The 25,881-nt window shown below is 44.2% G+C and overlaps 1 protein-coding gene across 5 annotated transcripts in view; it reads left to right on the forward strand.

The window, feature by feature from the left end:
• Positions 1 to 24,799, forward strand: part of AHCTF1 (AT-hook containing transcription factor 1) — a 328,409-nt gene extending 303,610 nt beyond the window's left edge. For 2 of the 5 annotated variants that reach the window (XM_069769301.1, XM_069769302.1), the window contains exon 36: positions 24,386 to 24,799. In XM_069769301.1, coding sequence (XP_069625402.1) covers positions 24,386 to 24,566 — 181 coding nt within the window. In that variant the 3' untranslated portion in view covers positions 24,567 to 24,799. Of the gene's footprint in view, positions 1 to 24,168; positions 24,271 to 24,385 lie in introns of those variants that run through there. The other 3 variants (XM_069769303.1, XM_069769305.1, XM_069769304.1) reach the window with 3 other exon arrangements.
• Positions 24,800 to 25,881: the final 1,082 nt, after the last annotated feature.

Consider the following 25,881-nt stretch of genomic DNA (forward strand, 5'->3'; position numbering starts at 1 on the left):
TCCTATTGGCAGCAGCATACACCCACGGTCTGTGTCCCCCAATGAATGGCTCGGAGAAAAGGATTTTACGGTGAGTACACAAAAATCCCTATTTTTGCAACAGCCATTTCAGTTTCATATATCTAATAACTGTTGGACACAGTAACGTTTCTGCCTTGAAATGAGGTTTATTGTACTAACAGAAAATGTGCAATCTGCATTCAAACAAAATTTGACACAGGGCACACCTGTGAAGTGAAAACCATTCCCGGTGACTACCTCTTGAAGCTCATCAAGAGAATGCCAATAGTGTGCAAAGCAGTCATCAATGCAAAAGGTGGTTACTTTGAAGAACCTAGAATATAAGACATAATTTCAGATGTTTCACACATTTTTGTTAAGTATATATTTCCACATGTGTTAATTCATAGTTTTGATGCCTTCAGTGTGAATGTACACTTTTCATAGTCTTGAAAATACAGAAAAATCTTTATATGAGGTGTGTCCAAACTTTAGGTCTGTACTGTATATACATACTTTTGTGCCTGATTCAACAGTTTGTCAGAATTCTGTCTCAAAATACCTTTCAATGTCGCAAAAATTTTGCGCAATATGAAATTGCATAAAACTTCAGTTTCGGCTATCTACACCAATATACTTGGAAATAGGGAGAGACAGAACATCAAAACAACTGCTTGACAAATGCATTAAACGTTACTCATGCCTTACTGCAGAAATGTTACTCCAATTTCTAGCTGGATTCACGGTCTAATCCAATTGGAGTAGTAATATGAAAATATAACTTTTATTAGATCTATAAGGAAATTCTAAATCAGAAATATATAAAAATGTCTCACAGTACCAAATGTCGTTTGTGAATCCTACATTAACTATGTCTGTCTCAATTATTGAAGTATTCTGCCATGACAGAATAACATTAACTCCTTTTTATTTTGTATCCACTTTAAACATTTGTTCCCATTTATAGTTAGTGGGTCCTATATTATTAACCCATTTCCGACATTAGACATATAGGTATGTTTAAGGTCACCTCCCCCATTTGCTGCGGGCTCTGGCAATGAGCTTGCAAATTTTCTGCCACATGTCAGCTGATTTCATTAGCTGACATGTGCGACTAAAAGACCCGGGTGGAATCTCGATCCACTTGTGGCTGTTAACATCTTAATTGCCGCAGTCAATCTGACAGCGGCATTTAACATGATTACACCGTTGGTTTGGCATTACAACCCGCTGTCTGCAGGAGACCCATGTGGTTGTCATTGCCAGATAGCTATGAGCGCTGCCCAGCAGCAAGTGAGCATTTCTGCTACAAAGAGCAGGGCTGAAGCCATGCTCTGTGTAGCGCAGGTGATAGATTGATCGCAGCTTCTAGTCTCCGTGGGAGACTATTGAAGGAAGTGTAAAGTTAAATAAAAAAAATTGATTTTTTTTTTTTAAATAACACCCCATTCAAAATAAAACAATAAAAAAAAATCTTGTTTGGTGTTGCTGTGTTCAGACATGCCCGATCTATCAAAATATTAAAAGAATTTGGTAAACAGCGTAACAAAATAAAAATCAAACCGCTAGTTACGTTTTTTTGGTCGCCGCGACATTGCATTAAAATGCAATAGCGGGCGATCAAGATTGTATCTACCCCAAAAGGTATTAATAAAAACATCAGCTCAGCGCACAAAAAATAAGCCCTCACCCAGTTCCAGATCCAAGAAAAATGGATACACCACGGGTCTCAGAAAATGATTTTTTTTCTTTCTTTTTTTTCTTTTTTTTTCACCATCTAAATGAAAAAAAAACACCAGAACTCATGACCACACACCTGAGGGATGCACCCAGCTAGGACAGGAACCTACTGAAATAAAAGGGTGGAACTTCTCCCCCGCTTCAGTTAGTTAGAGCATGAGAGGTTAATTTACGCATATAACCAACACCACATTATAAAACACCCAAACTATAGTGCACACCCCTAATGTGAAAAAGAGGGGGGGAATATACGGGTGCTGTCATGGGTTCTGCAAAAAATGGCTAGCAGTAAGTAACATTGGTGTTTTCCTTTCACCCATGACCGCACACCTGAGACTTCTGGAGAATGTGAAATACCTTAGGGAGGGACCACCGCTTGGAGCACCCTTCTACCAAAGTTTGTCAGCAGAGGAGGATAGATCCAATCTATTCCTAAAGAAGGTGGTGAGGACCAGGTAGTGGCCTTACAAATGTTATCAATTGATACCTCCGCTTTCTCTGCCCATGACTCCACAGCTCTGGTGGAATAAGCCTTGATGCTGTCAGGGATCGGAACACCACTAGCAGAGTAAGCTAAACTAATGGCCTCCTTAATACATCTGGCAATGGTACCTCTTGTTTACCCCCTATCCTTTCCTACTTCCCTGGAAGGCTACAAACAGAGACTGGGCTTTACTCTGCTGGCTAGTCAAGAATATATACTGTAACAGCACCCTTCCACATCAAGACTATATAATTTCGATGAATTCTTAGGGTTATTACTGAAGGAGGGTAGGACAATCTCTTGACTTCGTTGAAACATCAACGCTATTTTAGGAAGATAAGTCGGATCAGGTCTTAAAAAGACTCTATCCTCATATATTTGTGTATGAGGAGGGTTTCTAGAAAGGGCCTGTCAATCACTCATCCTACGGGCTGATGTCAAAGCCACTAATATGATTGTTTTGAGGGTAAGATATTTTGCCACCAATTCCTGTACGGGTTCAAACGGCTTTCGTCAAAGCCTCTAGTACCAGGTTCAGATCCCATGGGGGAACCCTCGGGATTGGGACTGGTCTGGCTCTATCACAGGATTTTATGAACCTTGCTATCAAAGTATTAGCCGTCAGGTTACAACTATACAATACACCCAAAGAAGATACCTGGACATTAATTGTATGAGTAGCAAACCCCAGTTCAAACCCCGTCTTAAAGAACTGTAGCATGGGACCGATTGGAGGCTTTTGACCTAACGGCCTGCCTAAAAACTCCAAGAATTTTTTCCTTGCCCTGCCGTAGATTTTCGTTATGGGTTTTCTACTTTTTAGCAAGGTGGAAACTAACCGGGTTTTCTACTTTTTAGCAAGGTGGGAACTAACCCGGCAAAAACCCTCCCCCCCCCCCTTGTAACTCAGTACTGCCTTTTCAAATTCCACGCTGCTGGATGGAAGCACTTTGCTTGAGTGTGGAATATTTAGCCCCTACATAAGAAGGTCTGGGTTCTCTGGCAGGATCCATGGATCTAACAGTGAAATTGTCCTTAGCAGGAAAAACCATGGTCTTTCTGGCCAGAAGGGGGCAATCAAAATCGCTCTTGCCTGATCCTCCCTGATCTTTTTCATGACCGCTGGAACCATCGCTATTGGAGGAAAGGCGTAGGCAATCCAGAAGTCCCAGGAAATCTGGAGGGTGTCTACTGCAAATGGGTATTCCCTGGGATTCCGAGAATAAAATCTTTTTACCTTTCTTTTGTCTGTCGGCAAACAAATCTATCTCCGGCAACCCCATAGATCGTCTGTCTGCTGGAACACTATAGAATTCAGGGCCTATTCCCCCTGTTTCAGCTTGTTGCGACTTAAAAGTCTGCCTCAACATTTTCCGCTCCCCTTAAGTGTAGTGCTGTAAGGGACAAAAGATGCTGTTCTGCTATCTGGAGGATGTGGTTTGCTGTTTCCATTGGGAAGTGAGACCTTGTTCCCCTCCTGGTGGTTGATATACGCCACTGTGACCTGGTTGGCCTTCATAATGCCAACGTGGTGACCCAGGAGGAGAGGAGGAAAGTTTTGTAGAGCCTTTTCCACTGCCCAAATTCCTTTTTAATTTCACTAACTTTCCTTCTCGGGAGGTGTCCAAGACCCCTGAATTACCTGACCCCTCAGGTGTGCCCCCCAACCTGAGATGCTCGTGTCTGTCGTGATTCTTTTACTGGCCTCACCCATGGGATACCTGATGTTAAATTCGCCCTGTCTGTCAACCGTCTGAGGGAGTTTCTGATCTCTGAAGAAAGATCTACATTCCCTTCTAAATGCCCTTTCAGCAATCTCTGTTCAGACACGATCTCCCACTGCAGCTGCCTGGTGTGGAATTGGACCCATTGGATTGTTAGGATGCAGGACGTTAAGGTTCCCAACAGGGAAGCTCGGAGTTCAGTATGAGACCCAGAAAGGTCTGCACTCTTAGGGGTTGCAGTCTTGATTTTTGAGTGTTCACCATCCAGCCCAGATCTTGTAAGACCACTGTAACCTCTTTGAACTGCGTAGCACAGGGGTCCTCCAATCTTTCTACTATGAGAAAGTCATCCAGATAAGGAACGATGACTGTTCCGGATACAAAAAAAAAACTGTCATCTCTGCAACCAATTTGGTGAACACTCTTGGCTATTGACAACCCAAAGGGAAGAGCTTGTCAAGTGTCTGACTACTCCTTGAATGTACTGGGTCACCCTGGGTATTTGATGGTCCAAATGCATCGGGATGTGATAGTAAGCATCTTTTAAGTCGACTACCACCATAAAACAATTGTGCTTAAGAAGTTTATGGCTGTATTTACAGACTCCATCTTAAAGGTGTCATTTTTTTTTTTTTTATCCAGTGATTGAGACCCTTTAGATGTATGATGGTCCTGAATGAATGTCACTAGTGATCGAGTCAACTCATTGTTGGGAGATTTAGTTTTTGTTGACTCAGCTGCATGATATACAGCTTGAATACATGTGGGGATTCCCTAGCAACCAGGCAACCCCCACATGTACTCAGGCTGGCTAGCAGCCATAAATGATGCAGCTGAGTCAACAATAACTAAATCTCCCAACGAGTTGACTCGCTAATCACTAGTGACATTCACTGAGATCACTCACCACCTGCTTTCACTTAAGGGTGCTGGATTCGGAGGCTGTTGTGGGAGACCCAACGTAACCTCTCTGAACGCCGAGGAGTCTTGGGATGCTCTGCTACTCTGGCTGGGACAGCTGCTGCTCCTACCACTCGAACGGCTGCCTCCTTTGTGTCCATGCTGATGGTGAGCTGTTGGCTATGGCTGCTGCTGCTGATTGCGTTGGTCCATGTTTAACTAGGTAGGATGAGTCGGAAGAAGGGGTAGCCAGCGCCATCTTGTGGGGCCTCCCTTCCGGTCCTGACAATTGCCCTCCCTCGCGAAAGCTGACTGGGCGCGCCATCCTGAGTGTCCCAGCTGGTGACGCGTAGGGTGCCGCCATCTTTTTCTCCTTCGCCTCATTGGGGGACACAGACCATGGTGTGTATGCTGCTGCTGCCAATAGGAGGCTGACACTAAGTGATACAAAAAAGTTAGCTCATCCCCTGCAGTATACACCTTCCTGCTGGCTCTCCGCTAACCAGTTCTTGCTTAGTGTCTGCAGGAGGCACTTGGATCTGGTTCAGACCCCATCATTTTTATTTTATTTTTTACTTTTCTGTAAATTTTTATTTTTTAATTAACGGAGTGAATGGGGTGACGGATCCTTTCAAGATTCCGATCTCCCCCAAACCAACAGGCGAGAACGCAGAATGTCGCCTCCCCGTATCCTCTCCTGCGACGTGGGAAGCCATGCCTGAGCTCACTTCAGGGGAGACTGTTCCTTCGGGTCCCAATCTCCCCATACCAGCATCGGGCGAGCACATGAAGTGACGCCTCTATGTATCCTCTCCTGGAGCCAGGCCTATTGCCGGACAACTTGCCCAGTCCACAAGGGTGCTTGAACTCTGTCGATGTACAGAGGCTCCTTCTCTTTGGCGTCCGATCAGTTCCCACTGTCCCACCACTGTTAAAGCGGATGGCACAAGGAGGCGTACTGTTCCTCTCCACCTCCCTAACAAAAGAACGGTGGATTTGAGGGTTAATGCTTTATACCTGCACTGTCCACACAGCAATACCTGACCTGCAGCAGAACAGCACAGTGCGTGCTTTTCTCGGTGCTGTAACCCAGTCATCCGCGGTGGCTCCATGCCGGGACACGCACCAATGGTGAGTGGATCCAGTCAGCGATGGGCCCCTGCAGTGGCTTCCCTGTGGCCACCTCCCTAAGGTAATGCTCCGGCTGGTTGCAAAAATTTACAATCCGGCTTCGGCCGATGTGTAGGCCGCATCCCGGAAGTTGCGCCCGCACTATGGCGCGCTAAGGCGGGTCCGCCCATCTTTTCTGGCGTTTGCTGTCTGGCACGGGAGCGTTCGCTTTTCTCGGCCCAATGCCCCTCTATTCTGGTATTGTTCCCGCCGGCTGCAGGAATTTAGGCCCTGGCTTGGGCCTATTAATGGAAGTTATGAGACTCCGCCCACATCACGTCTGTGGCTCCGCCCCAAAATGGCTCCTCTCGCTCTCTACGAGACTTTATCACCTCTGCAACTCCCGGTGGCCATCTTGGTCCACCCGGCCTGCAGGGGCGATGGTCTTTTGCATTAAAGGGGCACAACGACTCTGCAGCCAGGTAAGGAAGTACTGCCCTCTTCCCTCCTGTACTTACATGAATGACCCGTACTATTCTCCAGGCTTAATGAAGGTACATGACCAGTATTCCCTGGTCTTTGAGTCACATGACCAGTGTTCCCTGGGAGTAAAGGCACATGATCAAGATTCCCTGGTCTAAAAGGCACATGACCAGCATTTCCTGATTTTAGACATTTGACTAGCATTCCCTGGTCTTAAAGGCACATGACTAGTATTCCCTTGTCTTAAAGGCACATGACCAGTCCGAAGCCGGTCACCCTAAATGAACTCTGGAACCCTCTGCCGCTGATCCTAGCTTATCCCAGAGTACCTAGTTCCCCTGAGTGGGCTTCATCACTGCCACATCCCATGGCTCCTCTGATCAAGAGATTAAAGCTCTCCGTGAACCATCTGTGGCTTGGAGTGCTCGCAGGACCGGTATACATGGTTCCTCTCCTATATGGGAGCCGTTGGCTACCAGGGGCCGCAAGTATTCTAGAAACGTACAGGCATCTAGAAAATGGAAGCTTCATTTCCTTATCTCCCTCACCAATGATTTGCTGAGAACAAGACTCTGATATGGATCGGATACTGCCTTGGATTTGGACTCGACAGAGCGTCAGAAAAGAATTAATTTGCCTATTTATATCAACCAATCTCTGTAGATTGATGAGGGCTACGGTTCTACTCTAGATCACGCATTGTCCCTCATAAGGAGAATAAATTCCCTTGCAGAGCATTTGTCATTCACCCAGACAGGGAGCATCCGGATAAGCGATTCACTGGACAGAAGCCTCAGCAGGCATGGAGCCAATATGCAAACACGTGGGGTGTCCCCTCCACTTATACCCCCTATGATGTAAGATGCCATGTCTGGTCTGATAGTTAGGGGTGACGGATCCTTTTAAAGGGCACCGATCTCCCCACACCATCAATAGACGAGCACATGGAGTGTCGCCTCCATGTACAGTGGGGCAAAAAAGTATTTAGTCAGTCAGCAATAGTGCAAGTTCCACCACTTAAAAAGATGAGGCGTCTGTAATTTACATCATAGGTAGACCTCAACTATGGGAGACAAACTGAGAAAAAAAAATCCAGAAAATCACATTGTCTGTTTTTTTTTTAACATTTTATTTGCATATTATGGTGGAAAATAAGTATTTGGTCAGAAACAAAATTTCATCTCAATACTTTATAATATATCCTTTGTTGGCAATGACAGAGGTCAAACGTTTTCTGTAAGTCTTCACAAGGTTGCCACACAGTGTTGTTGGTATGTTGGCCCATTCCTCCATGCAGATCTCCTCTAGAGCAGTGATGTTTTTGGCTTTTCGCTTGGCAACACGGACTTTCAACTCCCTCCAAAGGTTTTCTATAGGGTTGAGATCTGGAGACTGGCTAGGCCACTCCAGGACCTTGAAATGCTTCTTACGAAGCCACTCCTTCGTTGCCCTGGCGGTGTGCTTTGGATCATTGTCATGTTGAAAGACCCAACCACGTTTCCTCTTCAATGCCCTTGCTGATGGAAGGAGGTTTGCACTCAAAATCTCACGATACATGGCCCCATTCATTCTTTCATGTACCCGTATCAGTCGTCCTGGTCCCTTTGCAGAGAAACAGCCCCAAAGCATGATGTTTCCACCACTATGCTTTACAGTAGGTATGGTGTTTGATGGATGCAACTCAGTATTCTTTTTCCTCCAAACACGACAAGTTGTGTTTCTACCAAACAGTTCCAGTTTGGTTTCATCAGACCATAGGACATTCTCCCAAAACTCCTCTGGATCATCCAAATGCTCTCTAGCAAACTTCAGACGGGCCCGGACATGTACTGGCTTAAGCAGTGGGACACGTCTGGCACTGCAGGATCTGAGTCCATGGTGGCGTAGTGTGTTACTTATGGTAGGCCTTGTTACATTGGTCCCAACTCTCTGCAGTTCATTCACTAGGTCCCCCCGCGTGGTTCTGGGATTTTTTCTAACCGTTCTTGTGATCATTCTGACCCCACGGGGTGGGATTTTGCGTGGAGCCCCAGATCGAGGGAGATTCAGTGGTCTTGTATGTCTTCCATTTTCTAATTATTGCTCCCACTGTTGATTTCTTCACTCCAAGCTGGTTGGCTATTGCAGATTCAGTCTTCCCAGCCTGGTGCAGGGCTACAATTTTGTTTCTGGTGTCCTTTGACAGCTCTTTGGTCTTCACCATAGTGGAGTTTGGAGTCAGACTGTTTGAGGGTGTGCACAGGTGTCTTTTTATACCGATAACAAGTTTAAACAGGTGCCATTACTACAGGTAATGAGTGGAGGAAAGAGGAGACTCTTAAAGAAGAAGTTACAGGACTGTGAGAGCCAGAAATCTTGATTGTTTGTTTCTGACCAAATACTTATTTTCCACCATAATATGCAAATAAAATGTTAAAAAAACAGACAATGTGATTTTCTGGATTTTTTTTTCTCAGTTTGTCTCCCATAGTTGAGGTCTACCTATGATGTAAATTACAGACGCCTCTCATCTTTTTAAGTGGTGGAACTTGACCTATTGCTGACTGACTAAATACTTTTTTGCCCCACTATATACTCTTCTGCAGCCAGGCCTAACACCGGAACCAACCCTTTCCACCCGGTGACCTGAACTCTGTGGATGTACAGTGGCACCCTTTTTTGGCATATGAGCACCCCTCACTGCATCTCCACTATTTAGCAGATGATGCAAGAAGGCGGACAATCCCTCTCCACTTCCCTGTTAAGAGGGTGGTGGATCGAGGGTTCATCATTTTAACTCCACACTGTCAAAAGAGAGCGGAGGTAGCAAGAGACTGCTTTTCCTGACCTTCTGGATGCAGCCACCCATTCTGCCACTTGGCACATTAACCGGGTAGAATCTCCTGTGGTTTGTCTACCAGTATTCCTGCCCGATGGGTCATCAATTAAAATTACAGCGGACTGTCAGATGGCAAATCTGGTTTGTTCCATCTTGCAGCCTCGGGTTGAGTAGTCTACCCTTCCTTTACCACCACATGGGTTGCTAGAGCAATGGTCTCCTGGTCGGAGACCTTAACTACTTTGATTCACATCCAGTAACCTTTTCCCAAAGATAGTACAGCTGGTCAATCAAATTTCAGCTGGTTCACGCCTCTCGGATGTAGCTAGTTGCGCGACGCTGTCCGCATCAAATGCCATTACAGCCACAAGGGCATTATAGCTCAGAGTATGGAAGCGTACTCTGCATTCAAAAAGCCTCTGACATCACTCCCTAGGATCGCCTATTTCCTATAGACCCAACCAGCAGTGGAAGAATTGTCCAGGACGGTCTAGATCTAAGGGATCTTGGTACCAAAAAAAAGGGACCGAAAAGTAAGACCGATTCTGGACCTCAAACTTCTACCAACCTGGACAAGGTCCTCCTTCGGATGGAGTTCCTCCGCTCAGCCATTACTTCAACGAAAAAAGGGTGGAGTTTCTGGCATCCACCGACATTCGGGATGCTTACTATTGTCGGCCTTGCTACTGCACCCTGATTGTTCGCAAGGGTCATGGCGGCTGTCCTGTTCCTCTTGCAACCTAGAGTCGTGGTCGTCCTGCCCTATCTAGTCGACTTTCTAGCCGCTCTTCCAGGACTACGCTGAGTCGTCTATATCAATTGCTGTACCCTCTCTTTCCTGGGCTGGCAGCTTCTAGACAGGTTTTTCCTCTTTTCCAGCCCATCAGATATCCTTTTTGAGGATGATCCTGCACACTTCCAAAGGGTTGGTATTTCTCCCTTAAGACAAGGCCGCGGCCCTTCAAATCAGAACTCACTTACTTGATCACTCATTCCATTTGATTTGCTGGGAGGGTCGTGAGGAAAAATGGTGACACCCAAAAAAAATAAACTGTAATTCTTTTGCTTCAACTTCTTTACTCTTTACGCAGTTTTCCGATTGGATGAATTTCTTTAATATTTTCATATGACTTTCCTGAGCTCAGCGATACCAAACGTGTATTTTTTTTAATTGTTTTATTTTTAATTGGACGAAAGGGGACTTATTTAAACTTTTGTATTTTTTCCATATGTTTAAGAACATTTAATAGTTCCATTAGGGACTTAAGCTGCGAATATATGATGGCATGTACTATAAATGTGTATCAGCACTTCTACAGTGAAGGAAATAATTAATTGATCCCTTGCTGATTTTGCAAGTTTGCCCACTGATGAACGACATGAACAGACTGTAATTTTAACGGTAGGTTAATTTTAACACAGAGCTAGAATATCAAAAATAAAATCCAGAAAATCACATTGTATACATTTATTTGCGTTTTGCAGTGAGAAATAAGTATTTAATCCCCTACCAACCATTAAGAGTTCTGGCTCCTACAGACCAGTTAGACGCTCTTAATCAATTCGTTACCTGCATTAAAGACAGCTGTCTGACATAGTCACCTTTTATAAAAGACTCCTGTCCACAGACACAGTCAGACTCTAACCTCTACAACATGGGCAACACCAAAGAGCATTCTAAAGATGTCAGTGACAAGATCATAGACCTGCACAAAGCTGGAATGGGCTACTAAACCATACGTAAGACGCTGGATGAGAAGGGGACAACTGTTGGTGCAATAGTAGAAAATGGAAGAAATACAAAATGACTGTCAATCGACATCGATCTGGGACACCATGCAACTTCTCACCTCGTGGGGTATCCTTGATCATGAGGAAGGTGAGAGATCAGCCTAAAACTATACAGGGGGAACTTGTTATTGATCTCAAAGAAGCTAGGACCACAGTCTCCAATTAAACCATTGGTAACACATTACGCAGTAAAGGTTTAAAATCCTGCGTGCCCACAAGGTACCCCTGCTCAAGAAGGCACATGTTCAGGCCCATCTGGAGTTTGCCAATGAACACCTGGATGATTCTGTGAATGATTGGGAGAAGGTGCTGTGGTCAGATGAGACAAAAATTGAGGTCTTTGCATTAACACAACTTGCCGTGTTTGGAGGAAGAGAAATGCTGCCTATGACCCAAAGAACACCATCCCCATTGTCAATCATGGAGGTGGAAACATTATTTTTGGGGGTGTTTCACTGCTAAGTGCACAGGACTACTTCACCGCATCAATGGGAGAATGGATGGAGCCATGTACTGGAAAATACTGGGTGACAACCTAATTCCCTCCGCCGGGACACTAAAAATAGATCACATCTGGGTCTTCCAGCAAGACAATGAACCAAAGCATACAGCCAAGGCAATAAGGGAGTGGCTCAAAAAAAAAAAAAGCACAATAAGGTCAAGTGGCCTAGCCAGTTACCTTAATCCCATAGATATCTTATGGAGGGAGTTGAAGCTCCAAGTTGCAAAGCACGACAGCCTTAAAATCTTAATGATTTAGAGATCTGCAAAAAGGAGTGGACCAAAATTCCTCCTGACGTGCGCAAACCTCACCATCGACTACAAAAAAAAAAGTCTGACTGCTGTGATTGCCAACAAGGGTTTTGCCACAAAGTATTAAGTCTTGTTTGCCAGAGGGATCAAATACTTATTTCTCACTGCAAATGCAAATTATGTAATTTGTACAATGTAATTTTCTGGATTTTATTTTTGATATTCTATCTCTCAATGTTAAAATTAACCTTCCCTTAAAATTATAGACTGCATGTCTTTGTCAGTGGGCAAACTTACAAAATATGCAAGAGATCAAATAATTATTTCCTTCACTGTATTTATAAAGAAAATCCCGATCTTGTACACCAGCTAAACGTTGGCTTTCACAGGAGTGTCGTTATGGCAGGCACCCGAGGTCTTTAGCAGACCCCTGGCTTTCATGGCAATCCATCATCACGTCACACTCCATCTGCAGCTGTTAGAGGCATATGATGGCTGATTGAATCGTCCATCATCTGTCGGGAAGATGTGGACTCAGCTTGCGAGTCTACATCAAAGGCAGGGACACACCATATGATGTAGCTGTATGTCATATTTTATGAAGAGATTAAAAATAAAGATTTAAAATAAAACACGTGATATTACATCCCATGAAATTAACCCATTCAATAAACTCCATGCAACACATGTAATGTAAGTGGGGGATTGCTGATGATCTTACATAAAGACAACAGTAAGCAAGAGGGAGAGGTTTTCTACACTGCTTACTGTATACAGTGGGGGGAAAAGTATTGTCAGCCACCAATTGTGCAAGTTCTCCCACTTAAAAAGGTGAGAGGCGCCTGTAATTGACATCATAGGTAGACCACAACTATGAGAGTCAAAATGAGAAAACAAATCCAGAAAATCACCTCGTCTGATTTGGCAATTTTTTTTTTTAGCAAATTATGGTGGAAAATAAGTACCGTATATACTCGAGTATAAGCCGAGACCCCTAACTTTGCCACAAAAAACTGGGAAAACTTAATGACTCGAGTATAAGCCTAGGGTGGAAAATGCAGCAGCTACTGGTCAATTTCAAAAATAAAGATACCAATAAAACTAAAATTGAGACATCAGTAGGTTAAGTGTTTTTGAATATCCATATTGAATCAGGAGCCCCATATAATGCTCCATACAGTTCTTGATGGCCCCATAAGATGCTCCATACAAAATACACCCCATAAGATGCTTCATAAAGTTTGATGGGCCCCATAAGATGCTCCATATTAAAATATACCCCATATAAGGCTGCACAAAGGTTAATAATGGTCCTGTAAGATGCTCCATAGACACATTTGCCCCATACAGTGCTGCATAAAGGTTAATAAGGGCCACATAAAATGCTGTATAGACATTTGCCCCATAGAGTGCTGCACAAAGGTTGATTATGGCCCCATAAGATGCTCCATAGAGATATTTACCCCATATAATGCTGCACAAATGCTGATTATGGCCCCATAAGATGCGCCATAGAGATATTTGCCCCATATAATACTGCACAAATGCTGATTATGGCCCCATAAGATGCTCCATAGAGATATTTGCCCCATATAATGCTGAACAAATACTGATTATGGCCCCATGAGATGCTCCATAGAGATATTTGCCCCATTTGCTGTTGCTGCGATAAAAAAAAAAAGACATACTCTCCTCTCGTCGCTCAGGCCCCCAGCACTTGCAATATTCACCTGTCCTCGTTCCGCCACTGGGCGCCGCTCCGTCTTTCGCGTCCTCTGCACTGACGTTCAGGCAGAGGGTGCCCACTAACCATGTCATCGCGCCCTCTGACCTGAGCGTCACAGCAGGGGACGCGAAAGACGGAGCTGCGCCCAGCGGTGGAACGAGGAAAGGTGAATATCGCGCAATGCTGCTAACCCTCCCCATTATACTCACCTGCTCCCGACTCGGTCCCTGGCAGCTTCCCTGATGGTCTTCTCTGGGCGCTGACCGCTTCTTCCAGCGTTGAGCGGTCACCGGTACCGCTCATTACAGTAATGAATATGCGGGTCCACCCCTATGGGAGTGGAGTCGCGTCCATATTCATTACTGTGAAGAGCGGTACCATTTGTCCACTCAACGCTGGAAGAAGCTGTCACCGCCCGGAGACCATTCGAGATGCAGGAACCGCTCCAGGAGCAGGTGAGTATGTCACAGCCGCCTCTCCCCCGCCGAACCCCTGGGACAATGATTCGAGTATAAGCAGAGAGGGGCACTTTCAGCCTAAAAAAATGGGCTGAAAATCTTGGCTTATACTCGAGTATATACGGTATTTGGTCATTAACAAAAGTTCATCTTAGTATTGTTATATATCCTTTGTTGGCAATGACAGGTCAAACATTTTCTGTAAGTCTTCACAAGGTTGGCACACACTATTGGTGGTATGTTGGCCCATATGTCCATGAAGATCTCCTCTAAAGCAGTGATGTTTTGGGCCTGTCGCTGGGCAACATGGACTTTCAAATCCCTCCAAAGGTTTTCTATGGGGTTGAGATCTGGAGACTGCCTAGGCCACGCCAGGACCTTTTGGTACCCTGGCCGGTGTGCTTGGGATCATTATCATGCTGAAAGCCCATCCACATTTCCTCTTTAATGCCCTTGCTGATGGAAAGAGGTTTGCACTCAAAATATCACGATACATGGCCCCATTCATTTTTTCATGTACACAGATCAGTCGTCCTGATCTCATTTCAGCGAAACAGCCCAAAAGCATGGTTGCCACCCCCATGCTTCACAGTAGGTATGGTGTTTTTTTGGATGCAACTCAGCATTGTCTCCTCCAAACACGAGTTTTGTTTCTACCAAACAGTTCTACTTTGGTTTCATGAGACCATATGACATTCTCCTAATACTCTTCTGGATAATCCAAATGCTCTCTAGCAAACTTCAGACAGGCCCGGACTTGTACTAACTTAAGCAGGGGGACACATCTGGCACTGCAGGATCTGAGTCCCCTGTGGCATAGTGTTACTGATGGTAGCCTTTGTTATGGTGGTCCCAGCTCTATGCAGGTCATTCACTAGGTCCCCCGTGTTGTTCTGAGAATTTTTCTCACTGTTCTGATCATTTTGACCCCACAGGGTGAGAACTTGCGTGGAGCCCCAGATTCAGGGACATTATCAGTGGTCTTGTATGTCTTTCATTTTCTTATTATTGCTCCCACAGTTGATTTCATGACACTAAGCTGCTTGCCTATTGCAGATTCAGTCTTCCCAGCCTGGTGCAGGGCTACAATTTTGTTTCTGGTGTCCTTCGAAAGCTTTGTTCTTCACCATAGTGGAGTTTGGAGTGTGACTGTTTGAGGTTGCGGTCACGTTTCTTTTATGCTGATAACGAGTTCATATAGGTGCCATTACTACAGGTAATGAGTGGAGGACCTAGGAGCCTTAAAGAAGAATTTACAGGTCTGTGAGAACCAGAAATCTTGCATGTTTTTTTAGGTGACCAAATACTTATTTTCCACCATAATTTGCTAAATAAATCTTGCCAAATCAGACAAGGTGGATTTTCTGGATTTGTTTTCTCATATTGACTCTTACAGTTGTGGTCTACCTACGATGTCAATTACAGGCCTTTTTCATCTTTTTAAGTTGGAGCACAATTGGTGGCTGACTAAATACTTTATTTCCGCACTGTATGTGTTTCCCTTCCTGGGATGTCCACCATTTCCTCTGCCAACACAGAAAGCATGGGAATACATTGTAAAGAGGTAGCATACTAATTATAATACTTCTCAAAGGGGCTTTGGCTATAATCCCATAGCCAGCTTTATTCTTGGAGCTGCTTTATCTGTGAAGACCTAGTGTGAAACCGCAGCAGTAAGCAATGACATACAGGTGCTTGTCACAAAATTAGAATATCCTCATAAAGTTAATTTATTTCGGTTCAATATCAAAAGTGAAACGCATATAGTCATTACAAATTATTGTGATCTATTTCAAGTGTTTTTCTGTTAATGTTGATGATTATGACTTACAGCCAATGAAACCTCAAGTCATCTCAGTAAATTTAGAATAATTAACAAAAATCACCTGCAAAGGCTTCCAAAGTGTTTAAAAAGGTCCCTTAGTCTCTAGGCTCCACAATCATGGAGAAGACTGCTGACTTGACAGATGTGCAAAGGCAGTCATTGACACACTCCACAAGGAGGGTAAGCCACAAAAGGTCATTGCTAAAGAAGCTGGCTGTACAGAGTGCTGTATCCAAGCTGAATAATGGAAAGTTGAGTGGAAGTAAAAAGTGTGGTAGAAAAAGGTGCACAAGCAACTGGGATAACCGCAGCATTGAAAGGATTAAGAGAAGGCAACTCAAAAATTTGGGGGAGATTCACAAGGAGTGGACTGCTGCTGGAGTCATTGCTTCAAGAGCCACCACACAGACGTCTCCAGTACATGGGCTGCAAGTGTCGCATTCCATGTTTTAAGCCACTCATGACTAATAGACAACGCCAGAAGTCTTACCAGGGCCAAGGAGAAAAAGAACTGTACTGTTGCTCAGTGGTCCAAGTTGTTTTCAGATGAAAGTAAGTTTTGCATTTCATTTGGAAATCAAGGTCCCAGAGTGGAGACGCACACAATCCAAGCTGCTTGAGGTCTAGTGTGAAGTTTCCACAATCAGTGATGGTTTGGGGAGCCATGTCATCTGCTGGTGTAGGTCCACTGTGTTTTATCAAGACCAAAGACAGCGCAACCTTCTACCAGGAAATTTTAGAGAAATTCATGCTTCACTTTGCTGACAAGCTTTTTGGAGATGGACATTTCATTCACCAGCAGGACTTGGTACCTGTCCACACATCCAAAAGTATCAATACATCGTTTAAAAACAACAGTATCACTGTGCTTCATGGGCCAGCAAATTTGTCTGACCTTAACCCCATAGAGAATGTATGAGGTATTGTCAATATAAAGTTGAGACACCAGACCAAACAATGCAGACGAGCTGAAGGCTGCTAACAAAGCAACCTGGGCTTTCATAATACCTCAGCAGTGCCACAGGATGATCGCCTCCATGCCACGCTGTATTGATGCAAAAGGAGCCCCGACCAAGAATTGAGTGCATTTACTGAACATACATTTCAGTAGGCCAACATTTTGGATTTTTAAATAATTTTTCAAGCTGGTGTTATAAAGTATTCTAATTTATGGAGATAATGACTTTTGGGTTGTCATTGGTTGTAAGCCATTATCGTCAACATTAACAGAAATAAACACTTGAAATAGATCACTATGTAATGACATTTTATGAGTTTAATTTTTTTTGTATTGAAGAACTGAAATAAATTAACTTTTTGATTATCTAATTTTGTGAGAAGCACCTGTTTATCTGAGCGTACTGCCGTGGCTCACAGCAGTACATGACCTCAGGGGCTGACTGGCAAATTTTAGCCTGGGGGGCAAACACAAAGCACTGGCCCAGGAGTGGTGGTCCATCTTTATGTTAAGGAGTCTGAGGTCTCACATACCATTCAGCGTGGGTATTGCGCATCCAAGGTGCTACTGATAAGAAACCATTTCATACATACTAAACTTAAATGGCCTTTTTAGTAGAGTTGAGCGAATTTTTCAAAATTCATTTCCGATTATGATCAGCGGCAAATATTGTATTTGCAATATTCTCCGACCGTCATTGGAGCCAATGGGCGTAGAAATAACCGAATATGTTGTACCACTATGCAGGGCTGGCCCTGAGCAGGCAGGGGGCCCACTCGCTGTCGGGGACCCCCCGCCTGCTCCGGGCCCCGACACTTGCAATACTTACCTCTCCCGGTTCCAGCGCTGCAGTGTCTTCCATCCTCTGTGACGTTCAGGTCAGAGGGCGCAATGACGTCACCAGTGAGCACCCTCTGCCTGAGCAGTCGCTGCACAGAGAGCAGGAAGACGCCGACGCTGAGGAGTCCAGAGCAGAGCAGCGACAAGCAACGAGAGGTGAGTATTTCATTTTTTTTATATTTGGAGCAATATATGGGGACCATCAGAAGGGGCCCATATATGGAGCATTATATGGGGCTAATTCTATATGGAGCATCTTATGGGGCCAATAATATAGGGAGCATCGTATGAAGCCAATTCTATAGGCAGCATTATATGGGGCCAATTCAATATGGAGCAGTATATGGGGCCAATAATATATGAAGCATCTTATGGGACTAATTATATATGGAGCATTTTATATGGCCAATTATATATGGAGCATTATATGGGGCCAATTATTTTTGGAGCATTATATGGGACCCATTCTGTATGGAGTATTATATGGGACCCATTCTGTAAGGAGTATTATATGGGCCCATTCTGTATGGAGTATTATATGGGACCCTTTTGTAAGGAGTATTATATGAGCCCATTCTGTATGGAGCAATATATGGGACTCCGTATAGTGTATGGGGCCGATAATATACTGTATGGAGCATTATGAGGCCCATTATATATGGAGCAATAGATGGGGCCCATCATATACTGTATGGAGAATTATATGTGGCTCACTATACTGTATGGAGTATTATACGGGGTCAATTCCGTATGGAGCAATATATGCGGCTCATTATGTATGGAGCACTCTGTGGTGCCCATTATACTGTATGGAGCATTATATAGTGAGCATGGTATCTTGGGCGTGCTCATAGATTATGTTTGTGTCCCCATAGCTGCATGATTTGCGGCTGTTAGACAACCTAAACACATGCAGGGGTTGCCTGTTTGTTAGGGAATCCCCACATGTATTCAGGCTGTCTAGCAGCCGCAAAAAATGCAGCTACGTGGACACAAACATAATCTACGAGCATGCCCAAGATACTCAGAGACCACCTGAGCATGTTCGCTCATCACTATTCTCTAGCTATCTAATCTCTAAGGGTATGTTTCCACTGTCCAGATTTCTTCAGTTTTTGCTGCGGATTGGACGCTGCGTACAGCAGCAGCGTCCAATCAGGAGTGTCCAGATGTTACAGCATAGTGGAGGGGATTTTATGAATGCGTGCAGGGCTGCATCCGGCTGCCCTGCATAACCGGACATGCGGCGAGTCTTTATAGACCGCAGCATGTCTATTTATCTTGCGGAGACGCTCAGTCTCCGCAAGATAAATAACACAGTCTATGAATACGATGAGGTGATTCCGCATTTGTTCAATGAACACATCCGGAATTACCGTGCGTACAACAGTGGGCGGCGCTTTGGGTGGAGTGGGGTCCCCGCTGCGACCAAAGGGCAGGGATTCCTGACTGCGCAAACATAGCCTGACTGCAGAAAAACACTCTTAACCTACAGCTATGGGAATTATCTGCATATTAATAGTGTTACTAATCTGCCCAGTGCCCACACTTAGGCTACTTTCACACATAAGTTTTTTGCCGTCAGGCACAATCCGGAGAATTTTGAAAAAAAACGGATCTGGCAACAATTGCCACCGGATCAGTTTTTTTCTCATACACTTTTATTAGCGATGGATTGCGACGGATGGCTTAGGATGCCGGATCACCTAGAAGGATCCGGCAAAAAAAAACCCAGATCTGTCGCATCAGTTTTTCACAATTTGCGACAGATCCATTTTTTTCAACAGTTGACGGATTGTGCCTGAAAGCAAACACCTGATGTGTGAAAGTAGCCTCAGCCGAACACTGTGTGGGAGAAAATTATTTTTTTTTCCCCTCCAGCGTTCGGGTTTCAGTCACAGGGTGGGAGAAGTGCCGGCGCGGGTTCAGTCACCGCTCTGAGTATACAGAGTGATGGCTCAGGTCACCACGTACACTCATACTTATGTCACAACGTATACACTCATACACACACAGGTCACCACGTACACACTCATGTCACAACATATACACTCATACACACTCAGGTCCCCACGTACACACTCATGTCACAACGTACACACTCATACACACTCAGGTCACCACGTACACACTCATGTCACAACGTACACACTCATACACACACAGATCACCACGTACACACTCATGTCACAACGTACACACTCATACACACACAGATCACCACGTACACACTCATGTCACAACATATACACTCATACACACTCAGGTCACCACGTACACACTCATGTCACAACGTACACACTCATACACACACCGGTCACCACGTACACACTCATGTCACAACATATACACTCATACACACTCAGGTCCCCACGTACACACTCATGTCACAACGTACACACTCATACACACACAGATCACCACGTACACACTCATGTCACAATGTATACACTCATACACACTCAGGTCACCACGTACACACACATGTCACAACGTACACACTCATACACACACAGATCACCACGTACACACTCATGTCACAACGTATACACTCATACACACTCAGGTCACCACGTACACACTCATGTCACAACGTACACACTCATACACACACAGGTCACCACGTACACACTCATACACACACAGATCACCACGTACACACTCATGTCACAACGTACACACTCATACACACACAGATCACCACGTACACACTCATGTCACAACGTACACACACATACACACACAGATCACCACGTACACACTCATGTCACAACGTATACACTCATACACACTCAGGTCACCACGTACACTCATACACACACAGGTCTCCATGTACACACTCATGTCACAACATACAAACTCATACACACACAGGTCACCACGTACACACTCATGTCACAACGTACACATACAGATCACCACGTACACACTCATACGCACACAGGTCACCACGTGCACACTCATGTCACAACGTACAGACTCATACACTCACAGGTCACCACGTACACACTCATGTCCCAAAGTACACACTCATACACACACAGGTCACCACGTACACTTATACACACTCAGGTCACAACGTACACACTCATACACACACAGGTCACCACGTACACTTATACACACTCAGGTCACCACGTACACACTCATGTCACAACGTATACACTCATACACACACAGGTCACCACGTACACACTCATGTCACAACGTATATACTCATACACACACAGGTCACCACGTACACACTCATGTCACAACGTACACACACAGATCACCACGTACACACATACACACACAGGTCACCACGTACACACTCATGTCACAACGTACACACACACAGATCACCACGTACACACTCATACACACACAGGTCACCACGTACACACTCATGTCACCACGTATACACTCATACACACACAGGTCACCACGTACACACTCATGTCACAACGTACACACTCATACACACACAGGTCACCACGTACACACTCATGTCACAACGTACACACACACAGATCACCACGTACACACTCATACACACACAGGTCACCATGTACACACTCATGTCACCACGTATACACTCATACACACACAGGTCACCACGTACACACTCATGTCACAACGTACACACTCATACACACACAGGTCACCACGTACACACTCATGTCACAACGTACACACACATACACAGACAGATCACCACGTACACACTCATGTCACAACGTATACACTCATACACACTCAGGTCACCACGTACACTCATACACACACAGGTCTCCATGTACACACTCATGTCACAACATACAAACTCATACACACACAGGTCACCACGTACACACTCATGTCACAACGTACACATACAGATCACCACGTACACACTCATACACACACAGGTCACCACGTACACACTCATGCCACAACGTACACACACACAGATCACCACGTACACACTCATGTCACAACGTATACACTCATACACACTCAGGTCACCACGTACACTCATACACACACAGGTCTCCATGTACACACTCATGTCACAACGTACAGACTCATACACTCACAGGTCACCACGTACACACTCATGTCCCAAAGTACACACTCATACACACACAGGTCACCACGTATACTCATACACACTCAGGTCACCACGTACACACTCATGTCACAACGTATACACTCATACACACACAGGTCACCACGTATACACTCATACACACACAGGTCACGACGTACACACTCATGTCACAACGTACACACACAGATCACCACGTACACACATACACACAGGTCACCACGTACACACTCATGTCACAACGTACACACACACAGATCACCACGTACACACTCATGTCACCATGTATACACTCATACACACAAAGGTCACCACGTACACACTCAGGTCACCGCATACACACACAGGTCACCACGTACCCACTCATACACACACAAGTCACCATGTACCCACTCATGTCACCATATATACACAGATACATATGTCACCACACACACTTATGTCACTATGTACACACTCATACACACACAGGTCACCATGCACACACTCCGGTCACCGCATACACACAGGTCACCACGTACCCACTCATACACACACAGGTCACCATGTACACACACAGGTCACCATGTACACACACAGGTCACCATGCACACACTCATACATACGTCCCCACGTACACATTCACACTCATGCCACTATGTACACACTCATACACACAGGTCACCACGCACACATATCACCACGTACACGGTTGAGAATATACACAGTTCGCACACACAGACGCAAATGTACACATATCACCACAGTCACACATTTTACCACATATACAGATACACACTTCACCAATAACACGCATGTACACATACACATGTCACCATGCACACAAACATACAAAGGAATACACTGAATTGTGGACTTGAGACTGCATTTAATCACACAGAATGAGACATACAGAAAATTCCACTCCTGTTTCTGCCTGCCCCACAGATATGTACCCCAATAGCTCCCCTCGAGCTGAGTTTCAATCATGCATCCCCCAAACAACTAAGAATCAAAGAGACACCTTACCAGAAGCCTCCATGATTGCCTGCAGCTACTCACACTTCTGCATGAAGGTTTTTACACATGGTGTGTGGGGCAGCCGGCGCCTCCTCAGCAGAGCTGCACGGTCGGTCTGCTTCCTGCTCTCCGATTGGTAAGGGAGCACACACTGAGGGAGCAGGAAAAATACAGTACAGCCTCTAGGGACGGCTTCTCCACCAATCAGAGAGCTGGAAGGACATTGCACCCTTGAGTGACCGCTGCTCCACCAATCAGCATGATGCTGCTTGTTGGGAAGAGCAAATAAAGGGACAGTGCGGCTTCTAAAGTAATATTTGGCTGAACGGCCCAAAGCTGCAACTAGGAGACCAGCCCAGGGGGCAATTGCCCCTCTGCCCCATGGCCCAGCCCGCCCCTGCATGACCTGGATATAAAATGTCATGGCACTGATTTCTAATTATACAGATAAGATACTGATTTCTTTTTATATCCCATTTAATTAACAAAGTTTACATTTTATTCACATTCTTTAAACCCAATCCTTTTCTCCCTCTTGTTCACTTATATTCTGTATATATTCTAAGTGATATGCTAATCTGAATAGTGTAAGGCTAGATTCACATTGCGTTAGGGCACGCCGTTTAGCGCATACCCTAACTGACTGCGCTAACGCAATGTCCCAAAAGGGATCGTGTTTGCCGATCCCGCTAGCGTAGATGCCCGATCTGCGCTAGCGAGGAACGGACCGCGAACGCTGCAAGCAGTGTTCAAGGTCCGTCACTCAAATGATGGCACATCGCTAGCGCACGCCCAATGTGGGTGGGCGTGCGCTAGCGATGCGTTCGCCATTACAAGCAATGGCGGCGTTAACGGACTACGTTACTGTGTTATGCCGCGGTGTAACGTAGTCCATTAAACGGGTTCACACAACGCAGTGTGAACCTAGCCTAATACATAAGGTGGGATTTCAGCTCTGAGACTTACAGGGTATACATACATGAACATGTTAGTTTTTTGAACACTTACGTACTAGGTGAACGAACATCTGGTGTACATTTGTTAGTTTGTTGACTGAGTATTGAGAGGTGTTGCTCACCAATAGGACAATTGAGGCACTTGGTTGGAATGGTTTGATCTATTCGCCACACTGCTTTCATTAAATGTATGAGGTATATGGACATACTGATGTTTTTACCAGAAACATCAAAGGGCTAATTTGATATGATTCTGTATGTTCGGGGATTAGAATACCATATATCGTTACTATTATCTTGTTAGATGTTTGCATTTTGGACACTTTGAACATAGTGCAACTAGAGATGAGTTGACGTAGTAAGTTTTGGCTAATAAGTTTAGAAGGGACACAGTGCAGGACATACAGAAGTGTCTTTTTTCATATCTGTATTACAATTTCCATTAGTAACTGTAACCACTACCCAGTGTCAGAATTTTTTTTTATTTGACTGACCTCAAAAGCCCACCCAACTGACCGTGTTGATCTCTAATAGGGTCTGTTGTGGTGTTCCTCACTTTTGACAGGAAGAATAGCTCTGCATGCTGCACTATGTCTACAGTCTATGGCAATCTGTGATGGAGCCTCTCAATCAGATGTAAGCATAGCCTTACCCCAATACGTAGAAAATGTTATCACATCAATATTCACTATGCATTTAATGTACTTACTACTACTGTGCACTTCAACATGTTACTTCTGGATTGTTGCAGGGCCGAAGATCCCCCTCCTATAAAGATTCAGCTACTGTCACCTCCAGAAAACGCAACTGGTGATTCAAAAAGTACAAAGTCTTTGTCTTCAGAAACTAAATCTACTGATCAAAACCAGTCAAGGAAAACCAGGAGAAGGATAATTATATCGAAGCCAGTCACTCGCAGGAAAATCAGATGATTGTTCCTTTTGAACGTTGTTGATTTTAATGTGTTGTGTAAAATAAACTGTAAAATATTAAAATCGGCTCACTGGGAAGAATAATTTATATAAATTGTAAATGGTCTTAAAAGCTTGAAGTTTAATATTTCAATGGAATTTTCTTCCCAGACATGTTTTCTATTTTGTATCCTTTTATAAAAAATGTATCTATAGCTTCTTGATATATTAAATAAATGAAAGAATTAACAATATTTTACTTTTATCATAAAACTGTTTCAATTTAACAATCCTTGTTTTCCATAATGACACTCTGAAATGTATTGCATCCTTGACCTTTTTAAGTCATAGGCCATGTTCCCACTTAGTGTAAATGTTGCATTTTTTTCTAATGCGTTAGTTTCTGCACAAAATCAACTACATTAAGGGTATGTGCCCATTATCTCGAAGTAGCAGTGCTTTGGGATGTAGTGTATTTTTGCTGCGTTCTGTTGAACACAGGTAAATCCACATGTGTACACTGAACCCTACGGATTTACTGTATCCAATACATTCTATTGTGGAAATTTCTGTTGCAGAGACTAGCATCTCCGCTAGAGAAATTTACATGCTGTGGATTTGAAAGAAGCGCCGCATGTCAGTTTCCGTGGGTGATCTGTAGGCGCACATGCACGATTTTCTAGAAATCCCATCCACTATGCTGTAACATCTGGCTGCTGCGGTTTTGACACTGCATAAGTATGCAGCTTCAAAACCGCAGCAAATCCTGATCATGGGCACGTACCCTTAAAGGTACATTCATAGGGTTTTTCAAAGTTGGTCCTTGGGGGGGAAAAAAAAATGAAATATCGTTTGAAAGACTCTTCCTTATTATTTCTATTGTAAAACCAGTCTTCTGTTTTATATATTGTCTTTGTGAGCACTTTTTTTCCCAGCTTCATTTCAAAAAACAAATGTTTTGTAGGGGCTAGAAGTACATGACACTACTTTTGAAGTGGCTCCTAATGGCATCTGATCCAAACTACTAGGCAATGTCCAATCAAAAGGCTGCAACAAAGAAAAAGCTTTCAGAGCACTTCAAAAACTCTACACCCTATTTTCACCTTCCTGACCAGGTCAATGTTTTCAATTTTGACCAGTGTCACTTTGAGGTAATAACTTTGGAATGTATTCTAGTGATTCTGAGATTTTTTCATGACATATTGTATTTCATGTTAGTGGGAAAATTTGTTTAATACGACTTGTTTATCTGTGGAAATATTGGAAATTTGGTGAAAACTTTGGAAACTTTAAAAAAAAAAATTATGCCCTAAATCTGGCCGGGTGCACACTATCC

The sequence above is a fragment of the Ranitomeya imitator genome, chromosome 5 (genome assembly GCF_032444005.1).
Source record: "Ranitomeya imitator isolate aRanImi1 chromosome 5, aRanImi1.pri, whole genome shotgun sequence".
NCBI lineage: Eukaryota > Metazoa > Chordata > Amphibia > Anura > Dendrobatidae > Ranitomeya > Ranitomeya imitator.